The 26,659-nt window shown below is 39.9% G+C and overlaps 1 protein-coding gene across 1 annotated transcript in view; it reads right to left on the minus strand.

Annotated features, from left to right (window-relative positions):
- The window catches only part of LOC116288075 (uncharacterized), a 160,771-nt gene that overhangs the window by 30,325 nt on the left and 103,787 nt on the right, over positions 1–26,659 (minus strand). Inside the window, 45 exon segments of the mRNA XM_089036454.1 lie at positions 114–248; positions 361–402; positions 782–862; positions 963–1,013; positions 1,349–1,441; positions 1,740–1,832; positions 1,905–1,974; positions 2,076–2,179; positions 2,525–2,591; positions 3,056–3,288; positions 3,479–3,509; positions 3,596–3,789; positions 4,270–4,343; positions 4,697–5,059; positions 5,158–5,532; positions 5,895–6,257; positions 6,506–6,798; positions 7,234–7,264; positions 7,361–7,648; positions 8,059–8,180; positions 8,261–8,312; positions 8,456–8,944; positions 9,224–9,579; positions 9,705–9,789; positions 9,874–10,188; positions 10,542–10,858; positions 11,056–11,101; positions 11,289–11,594; positions 11,731–12,089; positions 12,179–12,242; positions 12,320–12,646; positions 12,730–13,605; positions 13,878–14,759; positions 15,058–15,210; positions 15,423–16,157; positions 16,246–17,124; positions 17,413–18,294; positions 18,519–19,397; positions 19,482–20,366; positions 20,759–21,634; positions 21,736–22,602; positions 22,697–23,362; positions 23,452–24,309; positions 24,403–25,047; positions 25,633–26,505. Of these exon segments, the coding sequence (XP_088892580.1) occupies positions 114–248; positions 361–402; positions 782–862; positions 963–1,013; positions 1,349–1,441; positions 1,740–1,832; positions 1,905–1,974; positions 2,076–2,179; positions 2,525–2,591; positions 3,056–3,288; positions 3,479–3,509; positions 3,596–3,789; positions 4,270–4,343; positions 4,697–5,059; positions 5,158–5,532; positions 5,895–6,257; positions 6,506–6,798; positions 7,234–7,264; positions 7,361–7,648; positions 8,059–8,180; positions 8,261–8,312; positions 8,456–8,944; positions 9,224–9,579; positions 9,705–9,789; positions 9,874–10,188; positions 10,542–10,858; positions 11,056–11,101; positions 11,289–11,594; positions 11,731–12,089; positions 12,179–12,242; positions 12,320–12,646; positions 12,730–13,605; positions 13,878–14,759; positions 15,058–15,210; positions 15,423–16,157; positions 16,246–17,124; positions 17,413–18,294; positions 18,519–19,397; positions 19,482–20,366; positions 20,759–21,634; positions 21,736–22,602; positions 22,697–23,362; positions 23,452–24,309; positions 24,403–25,047; positions 25,633–26,505 (16,775 nt within the window).

Genomic DNA, 26,659 nt, shown 5'->3' on the forward strand with positions numbered 1-26,659 from the left:
AAACTTACTGACGTTTCGGACGTTTCGTACTGATGTTTCATTAGAAACACCGACGCAGCTCACACTAGTTTTTAGCTAGTTATCTCTTCAACAACATTGTATTTATAATTTACCTTCAGCACATTTTTGCAGATGTATTTTTTTCCTTCTTCCTTTCTTTTCGTGTTCACCAAAGCTTTTTCGAAGAGGAACAAATCTCTTTCTTTGCCTTTTCCTCGGGCACGTTCCTCCCAAAACAGCATGGTTTCCTACAAAAAATGGCGAAATTTTAGTGTGGTGTTTCGTGAAAAAAAAGAAAAGAAAAGAAAACGGAGTGGAAAGCTAAAAGTGACTGAACCCAGTAACTGACTGCCCATTTACCTGTCTAATGAGTCTGCCGAGATCTTTGAGTGCAACTTCACCCTAATGGACGAAAAAATTCATCATCAACCACTTGCTGACGCTACTTATATTCTAAGTAGTTGTGTAATTTCATTCACACCCAAATTCATAAAAGGAGAGCTAGGATTCGCAAAATCTAGGACGGCGGCGTAAACAGAATGTCAATAATTTCTCTTCGGGTTTCTTCTATTCATTGGATAATTTAAAGTTAACTCATCCACAGGGAAGACAGACTTTGAAGCCGCAACTCCCCAAAGTGAAGTTATTTACACTTCCGTTGGACGTCGCCAATGCAACTAACAGATATCTGGAAATTGGTTTCCGTCATTCAGAAAAATGAACACAGACACTTCAAAATTTTAGGTAGCTTTCTCAGTCGCGTGCAGTTGGTTTAACTTACATGGTAGTTTTCTATAGTATGGAATTTGTGTATTCTCTCGCTCGCTTGTCTCGGAAGGTCTGCAACCATTTCCAGCGAAGACTAAAAGGAAGAAACAAATGCGTTATTCTTTTACAACATGACTTCAATGTTAATTATTAATCTTTATAATTTGGAAAGTAATTTTTGAAATGATACTCACGACAAACGATGTATAGTCCAAGTTCGCTCTGACGGTGTACATGAGGAGCATCTGAGGAATGAAAATGAAAGTTAGTTTAACATGAGACATTAGTCTTTTTTTCATTAAAATGTCACCGAGCCCGGACACAAAAACATTTAACGTTTTTAAAACATGTCTGTCTTTACTGATTACTGACAGCAGAGATCTATTGGCTGATTTCCCTGTCGTGACTGTTGTATCGATCAGTGCATAACAATGAAAACGGTAATTAAGTCTCACTTCTGCTTTGCATTAGTATGATGCAGGTCTAAAGGAGCAGTAGGGTTAACGATTTTAACGGCGTACGACCGTCCATGCTGAGTCTGCGCCAGCAAGTCCATACTCTAAAAAGTACAAGAACCTACCCGAATGAGACGTTGGTAGTCTTGAAGTCTTTGAGAGGGTTTCTTGAAGTAGTCACTGATAAAGTATTGATTACCCATGTCTTCCTTGAACTCCTGTGGTAAAAAGACGAAACATTTTCAATAAAAATAATGGTTTTTAATAACCTTTAAAATAAATAAATGAAACACGTTTCCTCGAATTCGGTATAAATGCTTGGTCGCTGTCTAAAAACTCATCGTGAATCCACAAATGCGGGGGAGGAGCGGGAGAAGAGGGAAGAGGGGAGGAAGGGAGGGGGAGGGGGAAGGAATTATTAAGAAGATTATTGGGGGTTGTACAAAGATGGGGAGAACCAGCTAAATATGTGGTAGATTGTTACTAAATAAAAGATTCAAGGACAACTATTCATACCTCCCAAAATTCTATGACCTCCTCGTCTTCGAGAATCTCGTTTGCAGCCGGTCGTGATTCAATGAAATCAATGTACATCTTGAACTCGGATTTCTGGCGGACATAGCATGAAAAGGTTTAGTAAAGATTCTATGGAATTTCATGGTGAACCTAACGAATACTCACGTATTTCATGAACACGTTTGGGATATTTTCAGGATTGTTCACACATGCTTCCAGTTCAGTCAGGAACGTCCTATGGAAAGAGGGAAGATCAGAATGAGGACTGATAGGATAACCGAAGTATAATGGAGAATGTGAAAAAGAGGGATACCAGATCATCTTCAAATGACTTACTTTGAGTGGAATTCATAAATGTCTTTCAAGTTGGCGAAAAACCTCTCTTTTTGTCCTACAAGTTTGTCTGGGATGTCATCAGCATCTAATTCGACCATGTGACTCTGTTGCACAAGAGAATATTTTTACAAGAATACGAATGGATGAATACATGCTTGAATGGGGATAAATATACAGATTTCCCCCCTATATAACCAAACGGTCCAACATAAAGGATGCACGAGAGAATATGTTTATAAGAATACGAATGGATGAATACATGCTTGAATGGGGACAAATATACAGATTTTCCCCCTATACAACCAAACGGTCCAACATAAAGGATGAATAGCCAGATTATCAAACAGTGCGCAAAAAAATTAATATAAAACCAAAAAACAAGCTAAAATACACACAATACAAGCATGCCCACAAATCGGCTGAGATTAAATAGTTGTTTGTGGCCGTACCTCGGTCACCAGCTGAAGATTCTCGACGTACACTCGCTCAGTCTCGATCAATTCGTTCACGATTGACCTGAAATTGATAGGAAATTAAAAAAATAAGTAATAGACCTCTTGCAGCAAGTTGGAATGCAGCTCATTTTGTAGGACATAACAATAGGTTCCAATTCTCAGGAGACTTGAAATTCTTTTGTTTTGTCCTCCAGATCGAGCTGCTATGACGTCACATGCAAGGGGTCTAAAAAGTTAGACTTGGTTTCCTTTTCTGCAAATAAACAAGTCTGCACCTTTTCGAATTGTTGTTTACGTTAATCTATTAAATGAATATAATTTTATCATGCAGTACTATTATTAAATATCCAATGTTCAGTCACCCGAGAGTTCTTTTCAAATTTCAAGTTAAAAGTCTTTTTATGCATTCAACGGGAGGAAGACGTCAATAATTGGACGGAAAAACTAGCAGCTGTTATTTATCTGTTTACCATATTTGTTATGCTTCCTTTAACTTCTATAAGAGGATTTAGAAACTCTACTTACTGTCGCCGTGCAAGAGCATCCTGTTTTCCAGAGGAAGGTGTTTGTAGCTGAGCAGATTCCAAGAAGATAGCCGGTGCCCATCCTACTTCCCCAGTACGGTCTAAAGATATAAGCCAATTCTCCATATCACGATCATCAATAATCGTCATCGTGTCGCCTTCGCAAAGAGTCAGCTCGCCAGGTAATTTTGGCGTGTAGTTCACGACTGATATGACTCGTTGCTTCTGTTCATCCTGAAAGATGGTTGTCAATATTTAGTTATCACGGGTTTTATGATGAATATAATAGGAAAACTTTCCTCCAAAATTTCGGAAACTTTGGAAGTTGTTTATTACTAAACTATGTGATAACTGTCTCAGTTTTTCACACACGCAATAAGTTTAAGAAAGACTTTTGTTTTAAGAATCCTATAAAGAAACTTACTGGTGTTAAGGTGGGTCTTTCTCTTTCGAGTCTGTGAAAGAAAGAAAGAAATACAAGTATGAGCATTGTTTTTTAAGAAAGCCAAGAAAGGGAATTACAAAGCCTTGTTTTACTTACTCGGCGCCTTCTTTTGTCAAAACGTTGGATCTTACGAAGCCGATCTCTGCACCACGTGAAACGCGTCTTACCAGCCAGAATTGTGGGCGGCTTGTGTCAAGTACCTCGACTTGGTCTCCTTTTACTAAGAATTTCTTTCCTGTTTCTTCTGATCTGAAGTCCTCCGAGGCAATGTAGAGTTGAGGCTTTAAGACCTGTATCAAAATCCATAACCGATCGAAACTTTAATATTAAAAACCAACAACGGAACTCTCCCTATAGGCCCTCTTAACAAACCCCACGATGCCTAAATTTATTTTATTTTTGAAATAGTTATTTCATAAAACTGAAAAGAATAAATTTGACGTCAAACGCGGAAAATAAAGTATTGTGGGATTTATTAAAATGCGTAAAGCGCACAAGTTGACTAAGCACACGAGTTAATCTTGAATAAGAAATCCTCGTAGAAAGGGAGAAAGCAAACGAATTCAGCTCACATATAATGCAGTGTCTACAGGGATCGAATCGAATACCACCTTACAACCATAGTGACGAAAGGCCAACGCTTTACCGCCAAGACACCGGTCCACTCCCACCCCCTCGGGTATATATAATGATTTGTTGGTTAAAAAATATAAAGGGAAACTGACTAAATTTGGGTTAATTTACAATAAGGTCAACGTTGAAATACTCACATCTTCAATTCTTGCCAATCCCGAGCTCTTTCTCACTGGTTTAGAATCTCCACCAATAGGCTTGAACCCAGGACCTTTTAAAACAAGACAGGTGTTAGTTTTAACGTATGCATAAGCTACATTCAGCTATTCTTAACGTAGTTATGACATAAGTTATATCAATCCCAAGGGATACACTTACACCATTTTACGGCTTCTTCAAGTCTAGGTCACCTAAAAATTCTCAAAAGTGTTTTTGACTATTCAAATCAAATAAGTATCAGCCAGATACACTTAAAACCAAATGTCAATTCCATAGGCCAACACTTTTTTCCTTACCCGGAACATATCCAAAGATTTTCACTGAAATTCAAATTATCTTCTGAACTATATAGATATACAAGCTAAAAAATGAATGCTAAATATTTTCTCTGCCCCCATTTTTCACCTTCCACATAAAGCTTTCCAATGGTCGAATCCTGTCCAGCGGAGTTCTTTGCCACACATTTGAAGAATCCAGAGTCCTTAGGCGTTCCCTCGGTTATCAGAAGTGAATGGAGGTCACCTTCGTCTAAAACCTTCATATGTGGGAAAGCAGTGGGGGTGATTTCCTTGTCGTCTTTGTACCACGTTACAGTAGGGGTAGGGTTACCGATTGCTCGTGCATCGAAGCGTGCAGCACTGCCACTCTCAATGGAACGGTCTTTCAAAAGAGCTGTAAATACTGGCGCTTCATCTTTGGGCTTGGGTTTTGATGGAGCTTCTGACTTCGGTTCTTTAATCTTGTGTTCTTCTTCGTCGGTTTCGAGATCTAACAAGAAAAAAAAAAAGAACAAATGTTATATTATTATAGTTCATACAAAAGAAGTTATTCAAGAAAATCCGAATTTGAAAGGGTTTATGTCGTACCTTCTACCAGGAGCTCAGCCTGGCAAGATATTGAGCCACCAGAATTGGAAGCCACGACCCGGTAGTCACCTTCGTCGTCGATAGAAGCTTTCTTGATGAGCAGCGAGTACAGCCCGGTTTCTGGCTCACTGACGAAAGTAATTCGTGAGCTTTCAACTAGTTCTTTCCCGTCTTTAGACCACGTAACTTTGGGTTCAGGTCTTCCTGTAATTCTTACATCGAAATGGATGGTGTCGCCTTCCAAGACCTCGCGGTCTTTGAGCTCTTGTTGGAATTCAGGTCCACATACGCTGTCACGTGATCGCCGCCTTGCATTTCTTAAGTCGGTAACACTTTCGTCAGCTGATGAAACCTCTGAGACTGAGTCTGTTTCACCTAAAGCGACCAAATATAAGATTAATAAAGATTGATGCATAAATGAATTGTAAATATGGGTGAGAAACTTTTCGCAGAGTTGCGAAGTTCAAGGAGAATATAAAAAGTCATACTTCAATAGACATGTAAATTCAGTGTAACATACACACACACACACACACACACACACATATATATTTGAAGTTTGTTTTTCGAACAGAAAAAAAATATATATATATAAAACTTCATGCGAATGAATCGTCAACTTACAGCACCGTTGAGTAGATCTGATGCCATACACCGCGTAGTTATTGTTAGTTAAACAAATAGTTCATTTCATGAGGGCTAAAATCATAAAAGAAAGTCAGATAAAGTGAACTTACTGTCAACTAAGACTTCTGCTGAACACGATGCTATTCCATAGTCATTCAAGAGAACACACTTAAATATTCCTTCATCATCGAAGATGGACTGAGTAATAGTAAGTGTGTGTTTGGTGCCTTCAGAAACGACGTTATATCGGGGCTGCATCCGTATCAGTTCATTGTCCTTAAACCATTCGACTTTCTTAATAGGTTCAGGTCCTGACGTCACTTCAAGTACGATGTCATCTCCTTCAAAGACGTCTAGGTCTGATAATGGAGTAACGATGGTTGGCTTTTCACCGGCGGTTCTTCTCGGTTTGGCGTCTTTTGATTTGGGGGTTGTGACACCACCATCTTCTGCGCCTTCGACAGACTCCATTGCTGTAGTAAAAAAGGAATCAAATATATAATAAAATTGAAAGAAATTTCGAAGATCGTTATCCTGTTTGATAAGTACTAAACATATAGCATTGTCTTTTTTTAAAGATTGCTTTACAATTAACTAACGAGTGAAAAACCACAAACCTGGATACCATTTAAGTTATATCTTACGTTTTCCATCAATGAATACAAAACTTTAGTTTATAAAAGTTATTGGTGATAACTCAGCTATTTGTTAAGGTACATACGTTCAACTGTGAGCAGTACTTCGCAGTCTGCAGTCCCAGCTTTGTTAGAAATAACACACATGTAAAGACCTTCGTCCTTTTTCTCCACTGGTGAGATTTTCAAAGTACAGTTTTCGCCATCTGAAGACATCTTCACGCGCCCACCATATTTGATAGTCTGTTGATCTTTGAACCATCTGATCGACAAAGGTTGGCTGCCAAGGGCTTTGATGCGGAAGATAGCTGTTCCCTTTTCTGTGACGGTCTGAGATTCGCACTCCTCAATAAACTCAGGTGCAACTTGCGAAAGACGCCTAAATATTTGTATATTAAGAAAACAATAAGAAGTAAATACAGGCGGCTTCGTAGAGAATTCCAAAAGCAATAATTCCAGTAGCAGTTCAGGAAATTTTAAGTTTCCAAATGGTAATATTTGCGGAAATTTTGCCAAGTTTATTTTACCAATGGCTCATCTAGTTGGTTATTTTCATTCTTAGCTCATTAGACTTTCAAGCCACGCTGCATGTGCTTGGCAGTCTACTTGCTCGAAGGGAACACTTTATTATAAAACACGACTTAAAAATAGAGAAGGGGGGGGGGGGGGGGGGGAGAGGAGGGGTGGCGTCAGTGAGGAACATATAAAGAACAGTGTAACTTCTTTACAACTTTTGCTTTTCTATCTAAGTGCTAAGTGTATTCTTTTGTAAACTTGATAAGAAAACACAATACAACTGAAAAGAAAGAAATACCTTGAATCGTATTGTGGTACTTTGATACGCTCTGGAATAAACAATATAAATAATTTAGCGATATTTAATGGCTACGAGATTCATATACCATCTGTGAGGAATGCATTCATCTAAGTGTATGACTTACCTTCAATTAACACCTCACAATCAGAGTGAAGTGTTCCAGAAGAATTTGTAGCAACAACTTTATAAACCGCCTCGTCCTTGATAGCAACCCCGAAGATAGTTAAACAATGCAGATCACCTGCTGATATGATAGTTATTCGATGGTCTTCCTTTAGTAGGGTGTCATCTCTATACCAGGATACCTCAGCTTTGCATTCTGATGGAATCTTGACGTCTAGACTTAGGTTGTCACCTTCCTTGACTTGTTTGTCAGCCAACTCAGATGTGAAAGTTGGTTTTGGAAGTGCAGCTGCAGAAAAGACGAAACCTGTTACACAGTACCTTTTCTACATTATTTTCGGATAACAGAAAGCAATTTTGACATTCACTCAAGCTGATCTGAGAAAAAATGTTAGCCAATCAAAATCGAGAAAATGTGTAAAACTGAGGTGTCACTTGTTCTCTTAAATTTTGGATTTCCAGATCAACAAATAAGAAAATAACTTTGCTAATAAGTGCTTCATAACAGTGACACAATATTTAATGATTTTGATATTTTTATTCCAATGACGGGCAAGCTTTTATTTTTCTGTGGTCAATTTTTGCAGACTTCATGATACATCAGATTTGCATTGACGTCATTCATACGTCATTATTTCAGATCAGCTGGCTGAAATTGAGAATCCATCATAAAAAAATGTTAATCAAAGATGATCATACCTTTCTTTACTGGCTTTGGCTTGGTAACAGGTGCCGCGGGAGCTTCTTGAGCAGTTGGTTTTGAAGGCGGCTTTGGAGCTGCCGGTTCTGAAGGCTTTGTCTCTGCTGGTTTTGATGGTTGTCTGTTCATAGCAAATAGAATTGTATGTCATATGTATGGAAGTCATTATTATATGTACTTTATGTCTTTTAGACAACTTACTTTCTTGTGGCATCATCTTCGATAGATTCAGTCTCGGATTCTTCATCAGGAACTACGAAAGTTAAAATATACGTGTATATGACATCATGAACAATAACTTTTCAATTTCGAAATACACAATAAGTAAACAAAGGCAAAATATAGACGTGTTACTCATCAGAATCTACAAATTTAGAAATGTTTTGTGCCACTTACCTTCTATAATGAGCTCCGCCTCACAAGAGATGGTGCCTTCGTCATTTTCCGCCACACACTTGTAGATTCCAGCATCCTCGCGGTCAACGTCATTTATGATTAGCGCACAGTCTCCTTCTTCTGTTTCTTCAATTCTGAAGATTTCGCTCTCTTCTATCATTTTCCCACGGGTAAACCAGTCAACAAATGGTTCAGGGTAGCCGCTTACTTTCACATCAAATCTTGCTCGACCACCTTCCACAGCTTTACAGTTTTCTATTTTCTTAACGAATGAAGGTTCCACGCCTTTGGGAGTGGTTGGTGTGATTTCTTCAGGTACTTCTTCTGCTCGTGGGACGTCTACAGCCTGTAAAGGTATCTCTGTTACAGGTTCTGGTTCAGACATTTGGCTCTCTGTTTCGGATTCTTGAGGCTCTGCTTCGAGTTCTTGTTCGGAATCTATTTTAACTGCTGATTCTGGTTCAGGGATTACTGCTGGCCTCGGCTCAACTATTTAATGAAAGAAAATAGCAGAATGAATTATTGACTGTATTTGGCATTATTTATGGAAAACAACATTGAAACACACACACACACACACACACACACACGCACACACGCACACACGCACACACACAAAAAAAAGAATCATCGATTGTTTGGAAATCATGAAACTGAAATATGATCCTGTAATGAAACGAAATTACGAATTTTAATAAAATCCAATGAAAAATCTATCTAGTACTAGAATCTACTAATAATGGAACTTATGTAGGAAAACTGTATTACCTTCGACATTAAGCCTTGCTGACGTCATATCATTTCCACATTGATTAGTTGCCATACATTTGTACATGCCCTCATCCTCAGCAGAGCAGTTCAATATCTCTAAAGTCAGCTTGTCTTCCTCGCAAGTTATTTTGTACTTCTCGTTTTCACTCAAGAGATTGTCTTCGTGGAACCACTGGTAGGTAGGTTCTGGATTCCCGAGAACCAGGCAAACAAAGTGCGCGCTTTGCGTTTCTTTGATCGTTTCATCTCTTAGCTTTCGTATGAACTCAGGTGGTTCACCTCGGGGCCGCATGGGCGTTGATTGGCTTATGGGTGAGTCTACGGCCAGAAGCTCCTCTGATGGTATTTTTGGCCTATTAAAATGATACGAACAATAGTTAAATCTTAAATGACGATAACGTGGTTAAATATGAGGAGTCTTTATATATATATCGAGAATATAGAACTGATCCTCAAATGAAAACCGCAATAAGCTTACAATGACTTGACGGATTCCTTGATGCTACGTCGAGATTCTCTAGGGAATTCTTCTTCCTCTTGTTCTTCATCAGAAGGAATCAATTCTGAAGAGTAAAAGTTAATGAATTAATAAATAAAGCTCAACCTTCAATATTGAAACTGCGTTTCGAAAATGAATATATTATTACCTGTTATTATAAGACTTGATGACGAAAAGTCTCTTCCGAGTCTGTTAAAGGCTAGACATTTGTACCTTCCTTGATCTGTTAACCTGCAATCTCTGACAACCAGTGTTACTTGTCCACCTGGTCCTTCTTCGAACCGTATCCTTCCGCCTTCAAGCAACTCACGATCATCTCTGTACCATTCGATGGAAGGCTTAGGATGTCCAGTGAGCTTGGCACTTAGTCTTGCTGTGCTACCTACCACAGTTACAGCACCTCTGAGTTCTTCTAGGAATCGAGGTGCACTAGCAACAACGGAAGGTTTGCTTTTAGGGAGCTCTGTAAAAATATAAAATGAAATGGGCGTCAGCTTATTCCCATTGAGATGGACAAATATAGGGTGTTTTCAAAACCAGAGAAGGATCGTTAAATAACTAGCTAATTCCTGAAAATACTTCATTGCGCCAAGTTCATCAAAAGCAACGGGGACTTACATGCCACAAGGGCGGATCCAGCCAAAATTTTAGGGAGGGGCTAATTGAGTTTAGGGGGGGGGGGGGGCTAATTGCACAACGGAAAACAATATAAAAAAGCATTCAGTCCCCCTTTGCTCCCCCTGGATCCGCCCTTGTGCCATGTCAAATTGTATTCGAAACACCAACACGAAAAATATCATGAAAAATCATTCTTACCTTCAACGGTTAGTCGTGCAGTAGTGTGAGCTTCGCCTCCAAGACTTGTAACTTGACATTTGTAAGTCCCGACATCCCCAACTTGGCAGTCTCGGATAACAAGACTCTGAGTCCCGGACATACTGCTAATCTCGTAGCGACCATAGCTTCCTATCGCGCGATCGTCTTTGTACCACAAAACGTAAGGCTTTGGTGTGCTTGAGGTTCTGCAGTTGAACCTTACTGACATACCTTCAACGACTGTTCTGTCTCTCAAATTAAGAAGAATCTCGGGCTTTGGAACATCCGATTTTGACTCGATTTTTGCAACTATTCTCCTAAAGAAAGGAATAAATGAGTTAAAATGTGTTCGACTGAAAAACAAGTGTACTGAGGGGAGATGATTGACACAAAAAGTATGTGGGATTGTGACTTATGATCATGTTCAATGATACTGCTCAATAAGTAGGAATAGAAATAGGGATTGATAAAACAAAAATGCAATTTCTAGAATAGTAGGCTTCAAATTACTTACTTTTTTCCAGTCTCAGTGTCACTTTCCTCTTCTTCTGTTTCAGGATCTGATTAAAAACCGTTAAGATTATTGCTATGTCACGATATGGCATGATACGATAACAAGACATGAAAAATGAAAGGAAAAAAAAAAAAAAAAAAAAAAAAAACCCACGAGAAATTCATTCAACAAGGAGAGAGTACTTAGAAAAAGCTATGAAGCCACAAAGATGAAAATAACCCAAACTGGCTTACGTTTGACTGTGACATCAGCTGTGCAATGCTCTCTTCCAGCGCTGTTCCTTGCAATGACTTTGTAATTGCCAGTATCATCTTCTGTGACATCATTTATTATCACGGCATACATCTCATCGTTGACTTCAAATTGGTACTTGTCTCCCTCAATAAGAGGTTCATCGTCACGATACCATCTCACTTCAGGTGTTGGAGCACCAGTCACTTGGCACTGTAAACGAACAGATGTACCATCTACGGCAGTCACGTCCTTAAGTTTTATGAGGAATCGTGGAGACGATCCTTCAAACTCTGGCTCCATTGCAGCTGTAAAGATATTAACGACATTGTTAAAGAAAATTCAAAAGAACGATGAATGGGACGATATCCTATAATACTTGTGACAATATTCATGGGATATTAAATAGACTGAGGGTGAGAAAGTTTTAAAACAGAGCCGTACCTTGAACGTTTAAATAGGCAACACTTTCAACGGAACCAAACTCGTTGGTTACTACTATTTTGTAAGGACCACTGTCAACCACCTTAACTTTGGATATATTTAATGCGTAAAGATCTTCGTCGTGCTCGAAGGAGAAGCGTTCCCATTCTTTCGAGATTGGAGTTTCGTCTTTGAACCATTGGACAGTCATTGGGGTCTTACTGATGGCACGGCAAGCAAATTTGGTTACACCTCCTTCATTGACGTCTTTGTTTCGTAGCACAAGAGTGATTTCAGGTGGAAGCTTTTGTTGGTACGGAATGCCTTCAGCATCAACCTCGTCGGAAGATTCATCCGTTAGCAGTTCAATAGTTGATTCCCTGTTCAAACAAGCAAAAGATCCATATTTTGTAAGAACAAAAAAGAACATTTTTAAGGTCCAAATATTTGCTTTTATACAAAAATATACCTTTTGTCTCTAAAGGCAGCAAAGTCCATATCTGTGTCACTTACTCCAGACTCAAAACCATGAGCTGAAACAAAGTTAACATAGTTATAAAGTTATAAATTATAAGTAAAAAGTCCACTAGTATTCACAAAAAAATCTTACTTTCAATGAACAATTCTGAACTGCACTGAGCTTTTCCAGCAGCGTTACTTGCTACACATTTGTATCGTCCTCGATCAGACTTGAGAGCATCTCTGATGATAAGTATACAACTGCCATCGTCCTGGAATTCAAATTCTACACGGCCTCCCTCGCGAATAACTTTGTTGTCTTTGTACCAGTCAACATCGGGTTCAGGTATTCCTTGGACTTGGACGGTGAAGCGCGCTGCACTTCCTTCTATAATTTCCTGGTCTTGAAGGCGCTGAATGAACTCGGGCTTTGTAGAGCCTGGAGGAACAGGTTGACGGCGTAGCACAACTGATTGAGCTGGTAAATAAAAGTAGTCAGTTAATTCCAAATTTATTTTGCTATTGTATTTTGCTATTGTATACATTTTGAGACAAACTTACCGTTGATAGTCACTTTGAAGGTTTTTCTTATTACTCCAGCAGAGTTGGTTGCTTCACAATGATATTCACCAGCGTCTTCCGGTACAGCCTTAGGGATAACGAGCATGTACTTATTGCCCTCACTCAGAAGCTGCACTCTCTTAATTCGTTTGGCTTGTCTCTTTTCCTTGAACCACTCTATCGTTGGTGGAGGTTTTCCTTTCACTTCTACAACCAGTTGTATAGGCACGCCTTCCCATATATCAATAGGTATATCTCCAGGTCCACCAGTGAACGATGGAACAGAGATCCTTGATTTTACAGTTAGCTCTGCTTGGCAAGACGCTTCGCCGGCCTTGTTCTTGAGCACACATGAGTATTCGCCAGAATCACTTGGGATACAATCACGAATGGTTAAAGTATACGCCTGGGTGTCGTGATCTTCTTCTATGCGTATTCTTCCACTGCGGACAAGTAGCTCTTCGCCTTTGTAAAAGTCTACTGTTGGTAGAGGTTTACCAGATACTAGAACTTTTAAAGCGACCTTGTCTGACTCTGTTACGAGCAGGTCTTGTAATGGCTGATCGAAGGTTGGTACGCGTACGTCTTCCTTCACTATTAATCTGGCACCTGATTTGGCTCTTCCTTCTTTGTTCTTAGCGATACATTCATAAAGCCCATCGTGCTCCTTCTTAGCTCCCTTGACTATAAGAACGCATGAGCTGCCATCGAATTCAGTGTATATGTGGTAGTCTTCCCTGAAGTTTCGTCCATCCTTGAGCCACTCGACCATGGGTCGTGGTGTTCCTCGTACTGTGCATTCCATCCGTGTATCTTTACCCTCAACAACTTCTTGTTCTTGAAGAGGCTCGACGAAGAGAGGAGCAGGTTTTTTAGCTGTAAAATAATGAATATTAATAAATATTAATTTAAATATATGATAAATGATAGAATTCACCACTCATCATATGATTTTTTTTTTGATGTGGTTATGATAAGAGAAAAGAATCAAAGCATATTTCAGAAGAATTAAATTGCGTGCATTGCTTTCTCATGTTAATTTGTATGGAAACACAAAATAATCAAAATTACAGGCAAACGTCTTTCTAATGATGATGGAGATGAGTATACAAACTACATACGATGAAAAATATTCATCTTCTACTCACATTCAACTACGACGGTGAAAGATTTTGAAAAGGTTCCAGCCACACTCTTCGCCGAGCACTTATAAACGCCAGTGTCTTCGGCGACAAGTCCACGAACTGTCAAACTGTATTTGTTCCCGGCTGGATAAATCTTTATTCGCTCTGTTCTCCTAATGAGGGTTCCATCTTTATACCATTCGACTTCGGGTAAAGGGTTACCTTCAACGTTTGTATGTAGTTGTAGATCATCTCCTTCGCTTAATAACATTGTTCTCTCAGGTAATTCTGAAATGATTTTAGGTGGTATCATTTTCTCAGTGACGTCAAGTCTTGCGCTGCACTGCATTCGACCAGCCTCGTTACTTGCCACACACTTGTAAGTACCCAGATCGTCAAGGGTAACATGTTTAATAACAAGTTTGTAAGTGTTTTTGTCGACTGTTCTTATCTGGAAGCGTGCATCGCCTCTTATTTTCTTTCCTCCTTTTGCCCATTCTATTTCAGGCTCGGGATTACCAACCACACGGACAACGAATTCAGCTGTTTTCTCCTCCATTGCTGTAGTGTTTTCCATTTTTTTCTTAAATTCAGGTGACACAATGGGTTCTTTGACCACTAGCTGAGCCTTCGAGGAAACAGTGCCAACATCATTTGTTGCAACACAAGTGTATTCGCCGCTGTCGCTGTCTTTAGTTTCAAAGATCGTTAGCTTGCACACCTCTCCATCATAATAAGTTCTAAATTGTGGGCTGGCTGTCAAGACTTCTCCGTCTTTCGTCCACTCAATGGTTGGTTCGGGCTGTCCGCTGACTTTTGCTTCAAGCTTTGTAGTGGCACCATGTTCTACTTCCGTTCGCCTGAGCTCTTTGAAGAACTCTGGAGCAAAACCTCTAGGCTTTTTAGCTGTAAAACAAATACGCAAACCATGATTACTTTTTTACACAACTAAGGAATAACCTAAGCGCGTGCGTTGATTCCCCTCCCAAACAAATTTTGAACAGTCAATGGCCGGACAGCTCGCAAATAATTTTTTTAAGGTTGAAGTGCTTCGGCTTTACTATTAACATGACCTGGGTGGAGCTTTTTATATTAACAAGTAAAAAAGAGCTAGTTTCAAACATAAGGCTAGACATGTATGTGAAATAGAACAAAAAGGCATTAAAAATATGTGCTGGGTTAAAACATTTTATAGTTTACTCACGAGCAACGTCAACGTTAAATATTCTGTAAGAAGAGCCAGCCTTGCTTCTTGCAACACATTTGTACCATCCAGAATCTTTTGTCGTTACATCGGAAATTTTCAAGGTATGTTTGGTATAGCGAGAGCGAATGGTAATCCGACTGCTCTCGAAAACTACGGAAAAGAGAATGCAAGCATTAAACATGAGAAATTAGCATTTGGGCATCGATCTTGCACAATATGTAGTTTCAGAAAAGATCTAAATCATTATGATAAACAATACTCCTTGGTCTTAAGAAGGTGATACTGAAAATGAAAATGCTAAATCATCACGGACTCAACCCAGAGTGCATTCCCAAGTTAACCATAAACGTAAGCATACATACCTAAGATGTCATCTTTGTACCACGTTAATTCAGGAGCGGGTCGTCCTCTCACTTCAACATCAAGGCTTACATCATCTCCTTCCCTGAATGACATGGGTGCTTCTTGAGTACCAACAAACGAAGGAATTATTAAACTTTCAAGCACCTGTAGTTCCGCTTTTGTAGTTGCTTTTCCTGACTCATTTCTGGCTACACATTGGTATGTACCTTCGTCGTCTTTGGTGGTACTTGGAATAATAAGCACGAACTCGCCTTCCTCATCTCCTCGCTCAATTTGGAATCTTTCTCCGCTTTCAATGAGTTCATCGTTGTAGTACCATTTAACACTGTCCGTTGGGCCTTTTAATTTAACAACAAATGTAGTTTCCTCTCCTTCACTAGCTTCAACATCCATTAATCTCAATTTGAAAGATGGTGGTCTGACACTTGACTCTACGGTTAGATCTGCAGTCGTTGTAACTGACCCTACTTCATTTGTTGCAACGCATCGGTATCGCCCTTCGTCACTATTCTTAACTTCTAGGAAGTTGACGTATTTCATATCTCCTGTAGATCCTGTTGTTACCCTGTCATTTGTAACTAAAGATAAACTATTTTTAAACCATTCAACTGTTGGGGTTGGATCTCCAGATATACGGCATCGCATTTTCATGGGACTTCCTTCACTGACCAGCGTTGCTTTCAGAGGCACTATTATTTCTGGTGGTGATTGTCCTGGTGTCCAAGTCTTTTTTGCTACAAGAAAGTAATAAAGTCAAGTTAATAAATATCTAGTACATACAAGAGGCAAGATAGTAAGTTATGTGCAAGGTATGTAACTCACGTTTCACTGTCAACTCCACATTCCTAGTTGCAGTGCCAGCCTTGTTCTTTGCCACAACTTTGTAGGTTCCGCTGTCACGTTTTACCAAATCTGTTATGTTGAGACTGAACCTGTTACCTCTCGAAGAGAGCTCTAATCTGTCAGACACAATAACTGGTAGCTCGTCTTTGTAGAATGTGACATTTGGCAACGGTCGGCCTCGCAGGTACACGGTAAGATCAAAATCGCTGCCCTCGAAGTCTTGGATTGGTTCGGCTTCCTCACCAATGAATGATGGCTCGATCATGACCTCAGCAAGCTGAAGTTCTGCCTTTGATATCACTTCACCAAGTTCATTGGTTGCTACACACTTGTAGAGGCCTTCATCTTCAGAAACTATATCCATAATGGTAAGAGAGAAGTATCCTCTTCCTTCTTTTTCTGCTCTAAACCTTCCTTCGGACTCAATTTGGACGTCGTCTTTGAACCATTCGACCCCTGGTGTAGGAGTACCAAGCACTCGAATACGGAACGTTCCGCTTTCGCCAATAACTGACTCGACATTTTGAAGCTTTTCGATGATTCTTGGACGAGATTCCTTGTCGCTCAACGTGACCTCAGCGGAAGATGATACCGAGCCATGTATGTTCTTGATAGTACATTTGTAAATACCTTCATCTTCTTGTTTGGCTTCTGTGATTCTGAGCGTGCACACATCTTTTTCGTATTCGGTTGTAGTTCTCCAGTCTTTGCGAATCGGTAGGTCATCTTTAAGCCATTCAACTGTCGGTTGTGGCTTTCCATAGACATGACACACCAGTCTTATTGTTTCGCCTTCAATTACGTCGGTTGGTTGTAGGCGCTGCAAAAACTGTGGAGGCTCACCTTTCAGACTGCCACCTTAAAGGGAAAAAAAGGATAAGGTAAAACATACATACATACATACTTTATTCGTCCTCTTTAAGGCTTTTCAGAATAAAGGGAAACCAGAATTTCCATTTTTTGCTTAAGAATTGTATTTTACACCAGTGCAAGTTAAATGTTTATTTCTAATTATGAACGCCCTTTTGCGTCATATATTTATTAAGGATACCTACATCAACAAAGTGCAACTTTCTAGAAGGGTTTAAGATGACTATGATAGCAGGACATAATAGGACATACAAGACTTATTAAGTAGATGCATACCTTCAACTTTCACCACGAACGTTCTGGAAGCAGTTCCTAATCTGTTCTTAGCTTCGCACTTGTATGTTGCTGCATCTTCAGGCTTAACACTAGAGAATTTCAAAAACTGAACGTTGCCACGAGAACGTATGTCAGCTCTAAGGCTTCCATAGGTAGGTATGCCGTCTTTGTACCATGTTACTGAAGGCTGTGGATTACCAAGGACGGTTGCCTTGATGGTGGCGTCTGCTTCGGGGGAAAGGACTGTTGGTTCAGTTTGTTCAGGTTCTTCAAACATGGGAGCAAATTGTTTTTGCCTGACATCAAGCTCTCCGCGACAGGTGGTCTTTCCTGCTCTGTTAAGTGCGACACACTTGTAGGTTCCTGCATCGTCCATGGTAACATTGCTAATTATGAGTGAGTATGAACCTCTGTCTTCATTGTAGTCAAACTGGTATCGTCCCACATCAACGATCTTGGTAGCTCCTTGATACCATTCTAGTTCAGGAGTAGGAAAGCCCTTTACACGTACCTCCAAGCGAACTGTTTCGCCTTCTATCGCCTCTTGGGGTTTCAGTTTTGTCTTAAATTCGGGCTTGGTAGAAACTCGGATTTCTAGCCTTGCGGATGTGGTAGCTTTTCCCAGTTCATTGCGAACAACACACTTGTAGTTCCCTATGTCCATGTCTGTTGTTTCTTTGAATGTGAGAGTTACTACGCCATCGTGTAACTCCGATTTGACACGCCTCGTTTCTTTCAAAGACAGTCCATCTTTAAACCATTCTAGCTTCGGCGTTGGTTTTCCAGTAATTACAAACTTAAGCTGTGCGCTCTCTCCCTCATTAACTTCAACTGGTTTCATTTCTTCTATAATTTCGGGAGCATTGCCTTCGGGCTTTTTAGCTAGAATTTAAAATAAAACATGTTAATGTGGTATTTTCAGCATATTTTGATCAATGATACCTGAATCCCACTTTGCAAAGCAGTATGAAGTTTGGTTTGAAATGCGATTTCATGTTTGTGAAAATAATTATTATTACGCTGAAAATTATTTGCTGCAAATACTCATTGGAAAGGAATCATTATGAAAAAAGCAAATACCATATCAATTCTTATTTTAAAAGTACCTTCAACATTAATGTTGACCGTTTTCGTGGCAACACCTCCTTTGTTACGAGCTACACATTTGTACATTCCACTGTCTCCCACTGTTAAATCAACCATAGCCATAGTAATCTTGTTATCTTTGTAAAGAAGTTGTATCTTACTAGTCGACCAAACCATACGCTCATTTCTGTACCATTCAATTTCAGGTGAGGGTTTTCCACTGACTTCTAAATTCAGCTCACAGCTGTCCCCTTCAACAAGGTTAATCGGTCCTTTCAAGTCGCAAATGAATTCTGGGGGAATCACGTCTTCTTCTATATGCAAGAAACCTCTGGAGGAAACTTCCCCAACTTTGTTAGTAGCAGTGCACTTGTACTGCCCACCGTCTTCTGCCTTCGTATCTTTAATGACGAGAGTGTAGAATCCATCTTGCTCTTCCAGAATTGAGAATCTTCCGCCATCTTCGATCTTGATATTTTCATGGAAGAACTCAATTTCAGGAGGTGGGGTGCCACTTACACGTACCTGCAACAGAACATCGTGTCCAGCTTTTCCTTCTGTATGTGTAAGTTTCTGTTCAAACTTTGGTCTTTTTCCTCTTTGGTTTACCATAAGTTCAGCAGTTGTTGTTGCTGAACCAAGTTCGTTTCGAAGTGCGCATTTGTAGACGCCTTCGTCTTCTAGCTTGGCACCACGTATTGTCAGTATGCATTGTGCACTTGAAATGTCAGTTCGATACCGAAGGCTATCATTAAGTACTTCTCCATCTTTGCTCCAGATTACAGTTGGCTTAGGTGTACCAGAAATAGAACATACAAATTTGACATCTTCATCTTCATTGACATCTTGTGGTTTCATCTTGGTTATAAATCTTGGCGCTTCCCCTTCAGGTTCGGTAGCTATATATTGCAACAAAAGTAATTTTTATAATTTAGTAGGTTTTTTGCTAATTGAACTGCTAATTTTGTATGCTTTTTACTTACCTCGTACTTTTACAATAAAGTGCTTGATGGTCTTTCCAAGCCGATTGGATGCTTCACATCTGTACTTTCCTGCATCTTCGGGTTTGGCAGTGAAGACTACAAATATGTAATCATCACCTCGAGTTCTGATATCTCGTCTTGAACTCTCTACTAACATTTTTTCCTCTTTGTACCAAGTAACTTCAGGTTTTGGCTTTCCTGATGGACTGACCGATAGTTTGAGCTCTTCTCCTTCATTGACGAAAACTGTTGTTGTTTCTTCATCTCCAGGGAATATCGGGATTGTCTCCTTTTCCTTCACGACCAGTTCGCCACGGCATGTGCTTTTTCCTGCTTCATTTGTAGCAACACATTTATAAACCGAAGAGTCATCGAGTTGGCATCTGCTTATGATTAGAGAATATGTATCTTCCTCATCTTCTGCGTCGATTATTTCATATCGAGCCATATCTAAGATCTTTGTTGAGCCCTTATACCATTCGATTTCGGGTTTTGGATACGCTTTTATTCGAACCTCGAATTGAGCTTCCTCTCCTTCATTAACCTGGATATTCTTAAGTTTTTCGACGAACTCTGGCCTTGTTGGGATGATAACCTTGAGTTTTGCTGATGTCGGCGCTGAACCAAGCTCATTACGAACAACGCACTTGTACTGGCCTGAATCCTCTCCTCGCGATTCTAGAAAGATGAGTGACGCTGTAGTCCCGTCAAACTCCGATTTCACACGTCTACTATCCTTGACGGGGAGTCCATCCTTAAACCACTCAATAATTGGCATTGGTTTTCCACTCACTATGCACATAAGCTTTGCTGGTTCGCCCTCTGTAACTTCAACCGGTTTAAGTGAGTCGATTATTTCAGGGGCTTCACCTTTTATCTTCTTTCCTATAAAAGAGGATTAATAATATTGCTCAAAAGATAAATTCCACAATCTTAAAAATTTGAATAAATCATTAAGATTTTGCTGACAACCTCTGTATCTCCAAGTCTGTTTTGACTCATTCTCTCTGTTCTGTGTAGCTTTTGCTTTAAATACCCGTGATAAGGAGCACTGATAGTCTACTCACCGAGTTATAAGTAAAATAAGTTTAAGTAAAGTAAGCTACCCATAACTTTTTACCTGACTGAACCAGTTTATAAATATTGTCCTTTTGTTTTTTTGTTTTTCTCCTTCAAAGAATGAGTATTTCATTACTCATGCGAGAAATACATCCTAAACCTTTAAAGTCGCAAATAGATTTTTTATGGAACTAGTAAAAAATGCCATTTAAACTTACTTTGTACTTCCAGGTCGAAAGATCTGCTTGCTTGTCCAGCTTTGTTTTTGGCCACACATCGATACATACCGCTGTCATTCTTTGTCAGGTCTACCAGTACAAGTGCGAAACGATTGTCTGTAGCTTTAAAGTCAATCTTGTTTGTCTTTTTTAAGTTAGTGTTGTAATGGTACCACTCGACTTCAGGCATAGGCTTGCCAATGACTTCTACAGTCATCTCTACGCTCTCACCTTCGCTTTTGACGAAAGGTTCTTCTGCTGGACCTACAAACGCAGGCCTTACTATCTCTTCCTCGACATTTAGTGTCGCTCTAGATTTGACTTCTCCAATGGAATTGAACGCTATGCATTCGTATTTGCCAGAATCTTCAAGCTTGCAGTCTTCAATTACAAGAGAGTGAACCATGTTCTCTTCAATGATTTTGTATCTTCCTCCATCTCTGATCTTGGTAGATTCTTTCATCCACTCAACGTCAGGAGCCGGTATTCCAGATAATCGGACTTGGAATTTGGCTTTCTCTCCTTCAACTACGTCGATATTCTTTAACTTCTGTTCGAATTTTGGTCGAATTCCCAGCTCATTGACTAGTAACTGGCATGTTGATGAGGCTGAACCAAGGTCATTTGCTGCAACAATTTTGTAAACGCCTTCATCCTCAATTCTAGTTTCTTTGAAGGACAGCGTACTCGTAGTTCCATCAAATTCGATCTTAATACGACTATCGGTTTTAACGGTTACATTATCCTTGGTCCACTTGCAGGTTGGTTGAGGCGTTCCAAAAACCTTACAGACAAGCTTGGCAGGACTTTCCTCGGTTACCTCTATACGTTTCGTCAAACCCGAGAGAGAAGGTTCTTCGTCTTTTGCTGCAGCAGCTTAAATAAAAAAAAAGAGAAAAATATATTTGAGATAAAAAAAGAGACGTCTTTAAGTGGAACAAAGAAACGTTTATAAAGACATCATGTAGCCTAAATACCTTTGACTTGCACTTCATAGGTCCTGGAAGCAGTTCCGATCTCGTTCTTGGCTTCACACTTATAAAGACCAGCATCAGTTGGTTTCGCACGTAAGATTACACAGTTATAGGTGTTACCACGAGATTTGATGTCATAGGCAATGCTGTCACGCAGTGGTACTCCTTCCTTGTACCAAGTTACTTGGGCTTGAGGCTTGGCTTTAATAATAGCTGTGATGGTAGTTTCATGTGTCTCGCGAACAATGATGGGTTCCGCTTCGCCTTCAAACTGAGGTGCAAAGAGATTCTCATTGATGACAAGTTCGCCTCGTGATGTGGCTCGTCCAACTTCGTTAGATGCAACACACTTGTAGTTTCCTGCATCTTGCATTTTTACATTGGAGATAACCAGGGTGTAAGTGCCATTCTTTTCATCTTCAATGATTTCATAATTCCCTTCGTCGTCAATTTTTGTTCCGCCAACAAGCCACTCTACTTCAGGTTTCGGGTAGCAATCAATACCTGCTACGAATCGGGCCTCTTCTCCCTCTTCCACCTCTACTTTAGTCAGTTCTGTAGTGAAGGTTGGCATGGTAAGCACTTTGATGATTAGTTTTGCAGAAGTTGATGTTTCACCAAGATCGTTACGGATTACACTTTTGTAAGACCCAGCATCTTCTTCCTTTGCTTGCTTGATCGTTAGGGTGGCAGTGTCATTCTTGTATTTCGACTTAATGCGCCAGCCTTCCTTTACTGGAACGTTATTTTGGAACCACTCAACAGAAGGGACTGGTGTGCCACTTACTTTGCACTTCAGGATTGCTGTGTCTCCGTTGGAGACCTCGACGGATTTGAGAGGCTCTGTCACTAATGGTGCAGTACCAAGAGCTGTTGAAAAAGAAGAGATGATTTTAGACATTGATTTTATTAAGATTTCTAACATACAAAGCTTCTTAAATAAGTAAGCAAAGAAAAACCTTACGTTTAATTTCTGTTAATGGTTCTGCAGCGGCTTCAGATTCCTCTATCGTCTCTGGAGCAATAAGTTCTTCCTCCTGTAGAGCAAGTTTGGCTTTACACGAGACTTCTCCATCTTCGTTGAAAACGACACATTTGTATCTACCAATATCTTCAGGCTGGACGTCCTCTATGATGAGCTGGAAAAATCCAGTATCGTCTTCATCATCAATGACGATAAACCTTCCAGAATCCTCAATAACATCTTCGCCTTTGAGCCAATCGAGCTCGGCCGGTAGGGATACGCGGATCTTAAAATTAGCTTTTTGGCCGATCTTCACTGTAATGTCACTCAGTTTTTTGAGGATGGTCGGTCCTTGCCCAAGTTCTTTATCGTTTACAACGACCTCTGTAGTCGTTGAAGTCGAACCAAATTCATTACGTAAAACACACTTGTAGGTACCCTCGTCATGTGTAGTTGCTTCTTTGATGGTAACGGTGCACGATTTTCCGGTGTATTCAATGGCAATACGATCGTCAGGTTTTAGCTCTACGCCGTCCTTCAACCACTCGCAAGCTGGTTCTGGAGTACCAGTAAAGTCGCAAAACAATATAGTCTCTTCTCCCTCAGTTACTTCCACTGGTGCAAGTCTTGTGGTTAGTACTGGTGCTTCGCCTTTCGGCTTTTGCTCTGTAAACAAAAAAAGTTTATATGTTTCATGATATTTTATAACCAGGCGACATAATGACTATTAAACATAAATAAATCCTTTTACATACCTCCAACTTTTAAAGTGAACGTCTTATAATCAGTCCCGTGCTTGTTCTTTGCTTCACATTTATAGATACCTGCGTCCTCTGGTTTAGCACGAAGAATCTCGAACGAGTGGCTTTCACCTCGTGACCTGACTTCAGTATTTAGCGATGTTCTGACTGGTTTCCCGTCTTTATACCATTTAACTTCCGGTTTTGGTTTTCCTTTAACCGTTACTTTGATGTTGACTTCTTGATTTAGATCCACATATATTGGTTCATCATCACCTCCAGTGATTTCAGGGGCAAACTCTCTTTCCTTGACGGTTAAGTCGCTGCGAGACGTGCTCTTTCCAGCGTCATTCGAAGCTACGCACTTGTATGCTCCGCTATCGTCAAGTGTAGTGCTGTTGATAATGAGTGTATATCTTTCATTATCTTCTTCAAATGTGTATCTCCCTGTGTCAACGATCTTTGTTGTTCCATGGTACCACTCAACTTCTGGCTTCGGAAATCCTTCAATTTCAACATCGAATTGCGCTTTGGAACCCTCTACGACCTCAAGTGGTCGGAGTTTGGTCTTGAAAGATGGTTTTATCGGCACGACAACTGTTAACTTACATGATGAAGAGACTGTACCATGCTCATTGCTTACTATACACTTGTATTCGCCTGACTCATCTCCACGTGTTTGCTTTAGTGTCAACGTCGCAACATCATCTTCGAGTTTTCCTTTCACGCGATAGCTTTCTCTGATGGGCAAGTTGTTCTTTTCCCACTGCACAGTTGGTAAAGGAGTTCCAGAAACCTTACAAACAAGCACCGCTTCATCTCCCTCCATTACTTTTACAGATTGTAACGGCTCAATGATCTCTGGTTTTAAGGCTGAAAACAATACAACAACATTAATGAGACGAAATGATAATAGGGTCAAAATGTTTAATTACTCGGAAAAAGTTAGCTTGAGAAAACAGTTACCTCTAAGTGGTGCTGACTCTGTTTCGTCGACGCCCTCTGAAGTAATCGCTTCTTCCTGTATTCGCAAACGAGCAGTCGAGGAAACTTCACCAGACTCATTGAACACGACACACTTGTACATCCCAACATCTTCTGGATGAACGCCTTCAATTTCAAGTTCAAACAGCCCTTCGTTTTCGTCGTCAACGATCATAAATCTGCCAGCACCTTCCACCAATTCTTCATTTCTAAACCAATCAACTTCGGCAGTCCCAGAAACGCGAATTGAAAATTCGACATTCTGTCCCAGAACAGCATCTACGTCTTTGAGCTTTTCTACGATGCGAGGTCCAGCGCCTTCTTCTTTTTCGTTCACCAATACTTCCGTAGAGGTTGAAACTGAACCTAAGTCATTTCGAATGGTACATTTGTAATGCCCTTCATCATCAAGTGTCGATTCTTTGATGGTTATAGTTGATGACGTGTCAGACACTTTTATTCTAGTGCGACCATCAGGCTTAATTGTCAACCCATCTTTCGACCATTTGCAAACTGGTTCTGGTTTTCCAGAGAACTCACAGACAAGGACCACATCTTCTCCTTCCGTTATTTCAACTTGTTTCAATTTTGAAGTAATCACAGGAGCTTCCCCTTTGGGTTTTTCAGCTGCAAATAAAGTAACAGACAAAATTACTCTCCTGCTTAGTAAATTAGTAAATAAATGATCTTTTCTCGACGAGAGGAAACTCCTAAACCTAATAAATACACTCGATTGATATCTACACATTTCACTATGCTACTGGGCCCAGTTGTACGAACAGTGGATAGCGCTATCCGATGGAAAATTCCTATCCAGTGGATAAACTTATTGGATAACAGCATCGACTTATCCACTGAATAAGGATTTATACGTTGGATAGCGCTATCTGCCCTTCCTACAACCGGGCCCTGAAGACAACTTTTTTCTTCTTCTTCTAAATACAATTCGATTATACCAAATGTTGTCGTAAGTTTAGAACTTTATTGTTGAATGTTGCACTTATGCCTGCATGCGCTTTAAGATCCTGAGGAGTTTCTATCAAATTCCCAAAAGACCAAACTGCTCCGTTACAAACTTATGATAGTTCTTTCTTAATGCGCTCATGGTTTTATTTGCAAAACATCATTCGAAAGCAAATTATAGAATAAGACCTCGTTATCCAACGCATGCAATGAATCTACACCAATATTATTCCATATTAATGGGATTACCTTGAACTCTAACGTCAAATGTCCGAGAATCCTTGCCAACCTTGTTGCTTGCCACGCACTTGTAAGTTCCAGCATCTTCTAGTTTGGAGCTCAAAATTACAAGGGTATGTGAATCTCCTCGAACCTTGATGTCGCGTTTTGCAGTTTCAAAGATTGTTCGTTCGTTTTTAAACCATTCAACATCGGGCTGGGGTTTGCCTTTAACTGTCACCGCAATGTTGACTTCTTCACCTACAGTGACAATTATTGGACCTTTGTCTTCTGCTTGAATTTCAGGTGCAAACTGCTTCTCCTTGACGTCAAGGTCAGCTCTTGATGTAGCTTTACCAACGTCATTGGTTGCGATGCATTTGTAAGAACCGGAATCAGAAAGTCTTAGATTACTTACAATCAGCGAGTAGCAATTTTCTTCTTCGTCTTCGATGATCTGGAACCTTTGATCATCAACAATGGGAGTAGTTCCGTGGAACCATTCGATTTCTGGTTTTGGCAATCCCTCGACACGCACATCGAAACGTGCTTCTCCACCTTCGATTCCTGACACAGGTTTCATTTTCAATTTGAAATCTGGTCTTCTTGGAACTATCACAGTTAGTTTGCTAGTTGAATCTGTTTTTCCAAAGTCATTTTTAACTATGCATTTGTAAACGCCTTTGTCATCTTCACGAGTCTGCTTTATTGTCAAAGATGCAGTTCCACTATCAAAGCTGCATTTTACTCGTCGGCTTTCTTTAATGCGAATGCCATCTTTCATCCATTCAACAGACGGAGCGGGTTTCCCACTAACAGTACACTCCAAGGTAGCATTTTCACCTTCATTGACTTCAACTGGACGCATTTCATCGATGATTTCTGGTGCGGTGCCTTTTTTGCCTAAAGAAGGATAAAAGGAAAAAAGAAAATGCGTACTGATTAAAAATGTCGTACAAATATTGTCGTAGCTCAAAAGAGAAGTTAAACAATTTTGTTGAATTTTAACTTTTGATTCCTTCTATATACATAGAGAAACAGTTAAGACCAGAATTAT

This window comes from Actinia tenebrosa, unplaced genomic scaffold, assembly GCF_029948245.1.
Source record: "Actinia tenebrosa isolate PJP-AT-01 unplaced genomic scaffold, QUT_ActTen_1.0 PGA_scaffold4__44_contigs__length_22323623, whole genome shotgun sequence".
Lineage (NCBI taxonomy): Eukaryota > Metazoa > Cnidaria > Anthozoa > Actiniaria > Actiniidae > Actinia > Actinia tenebrosa.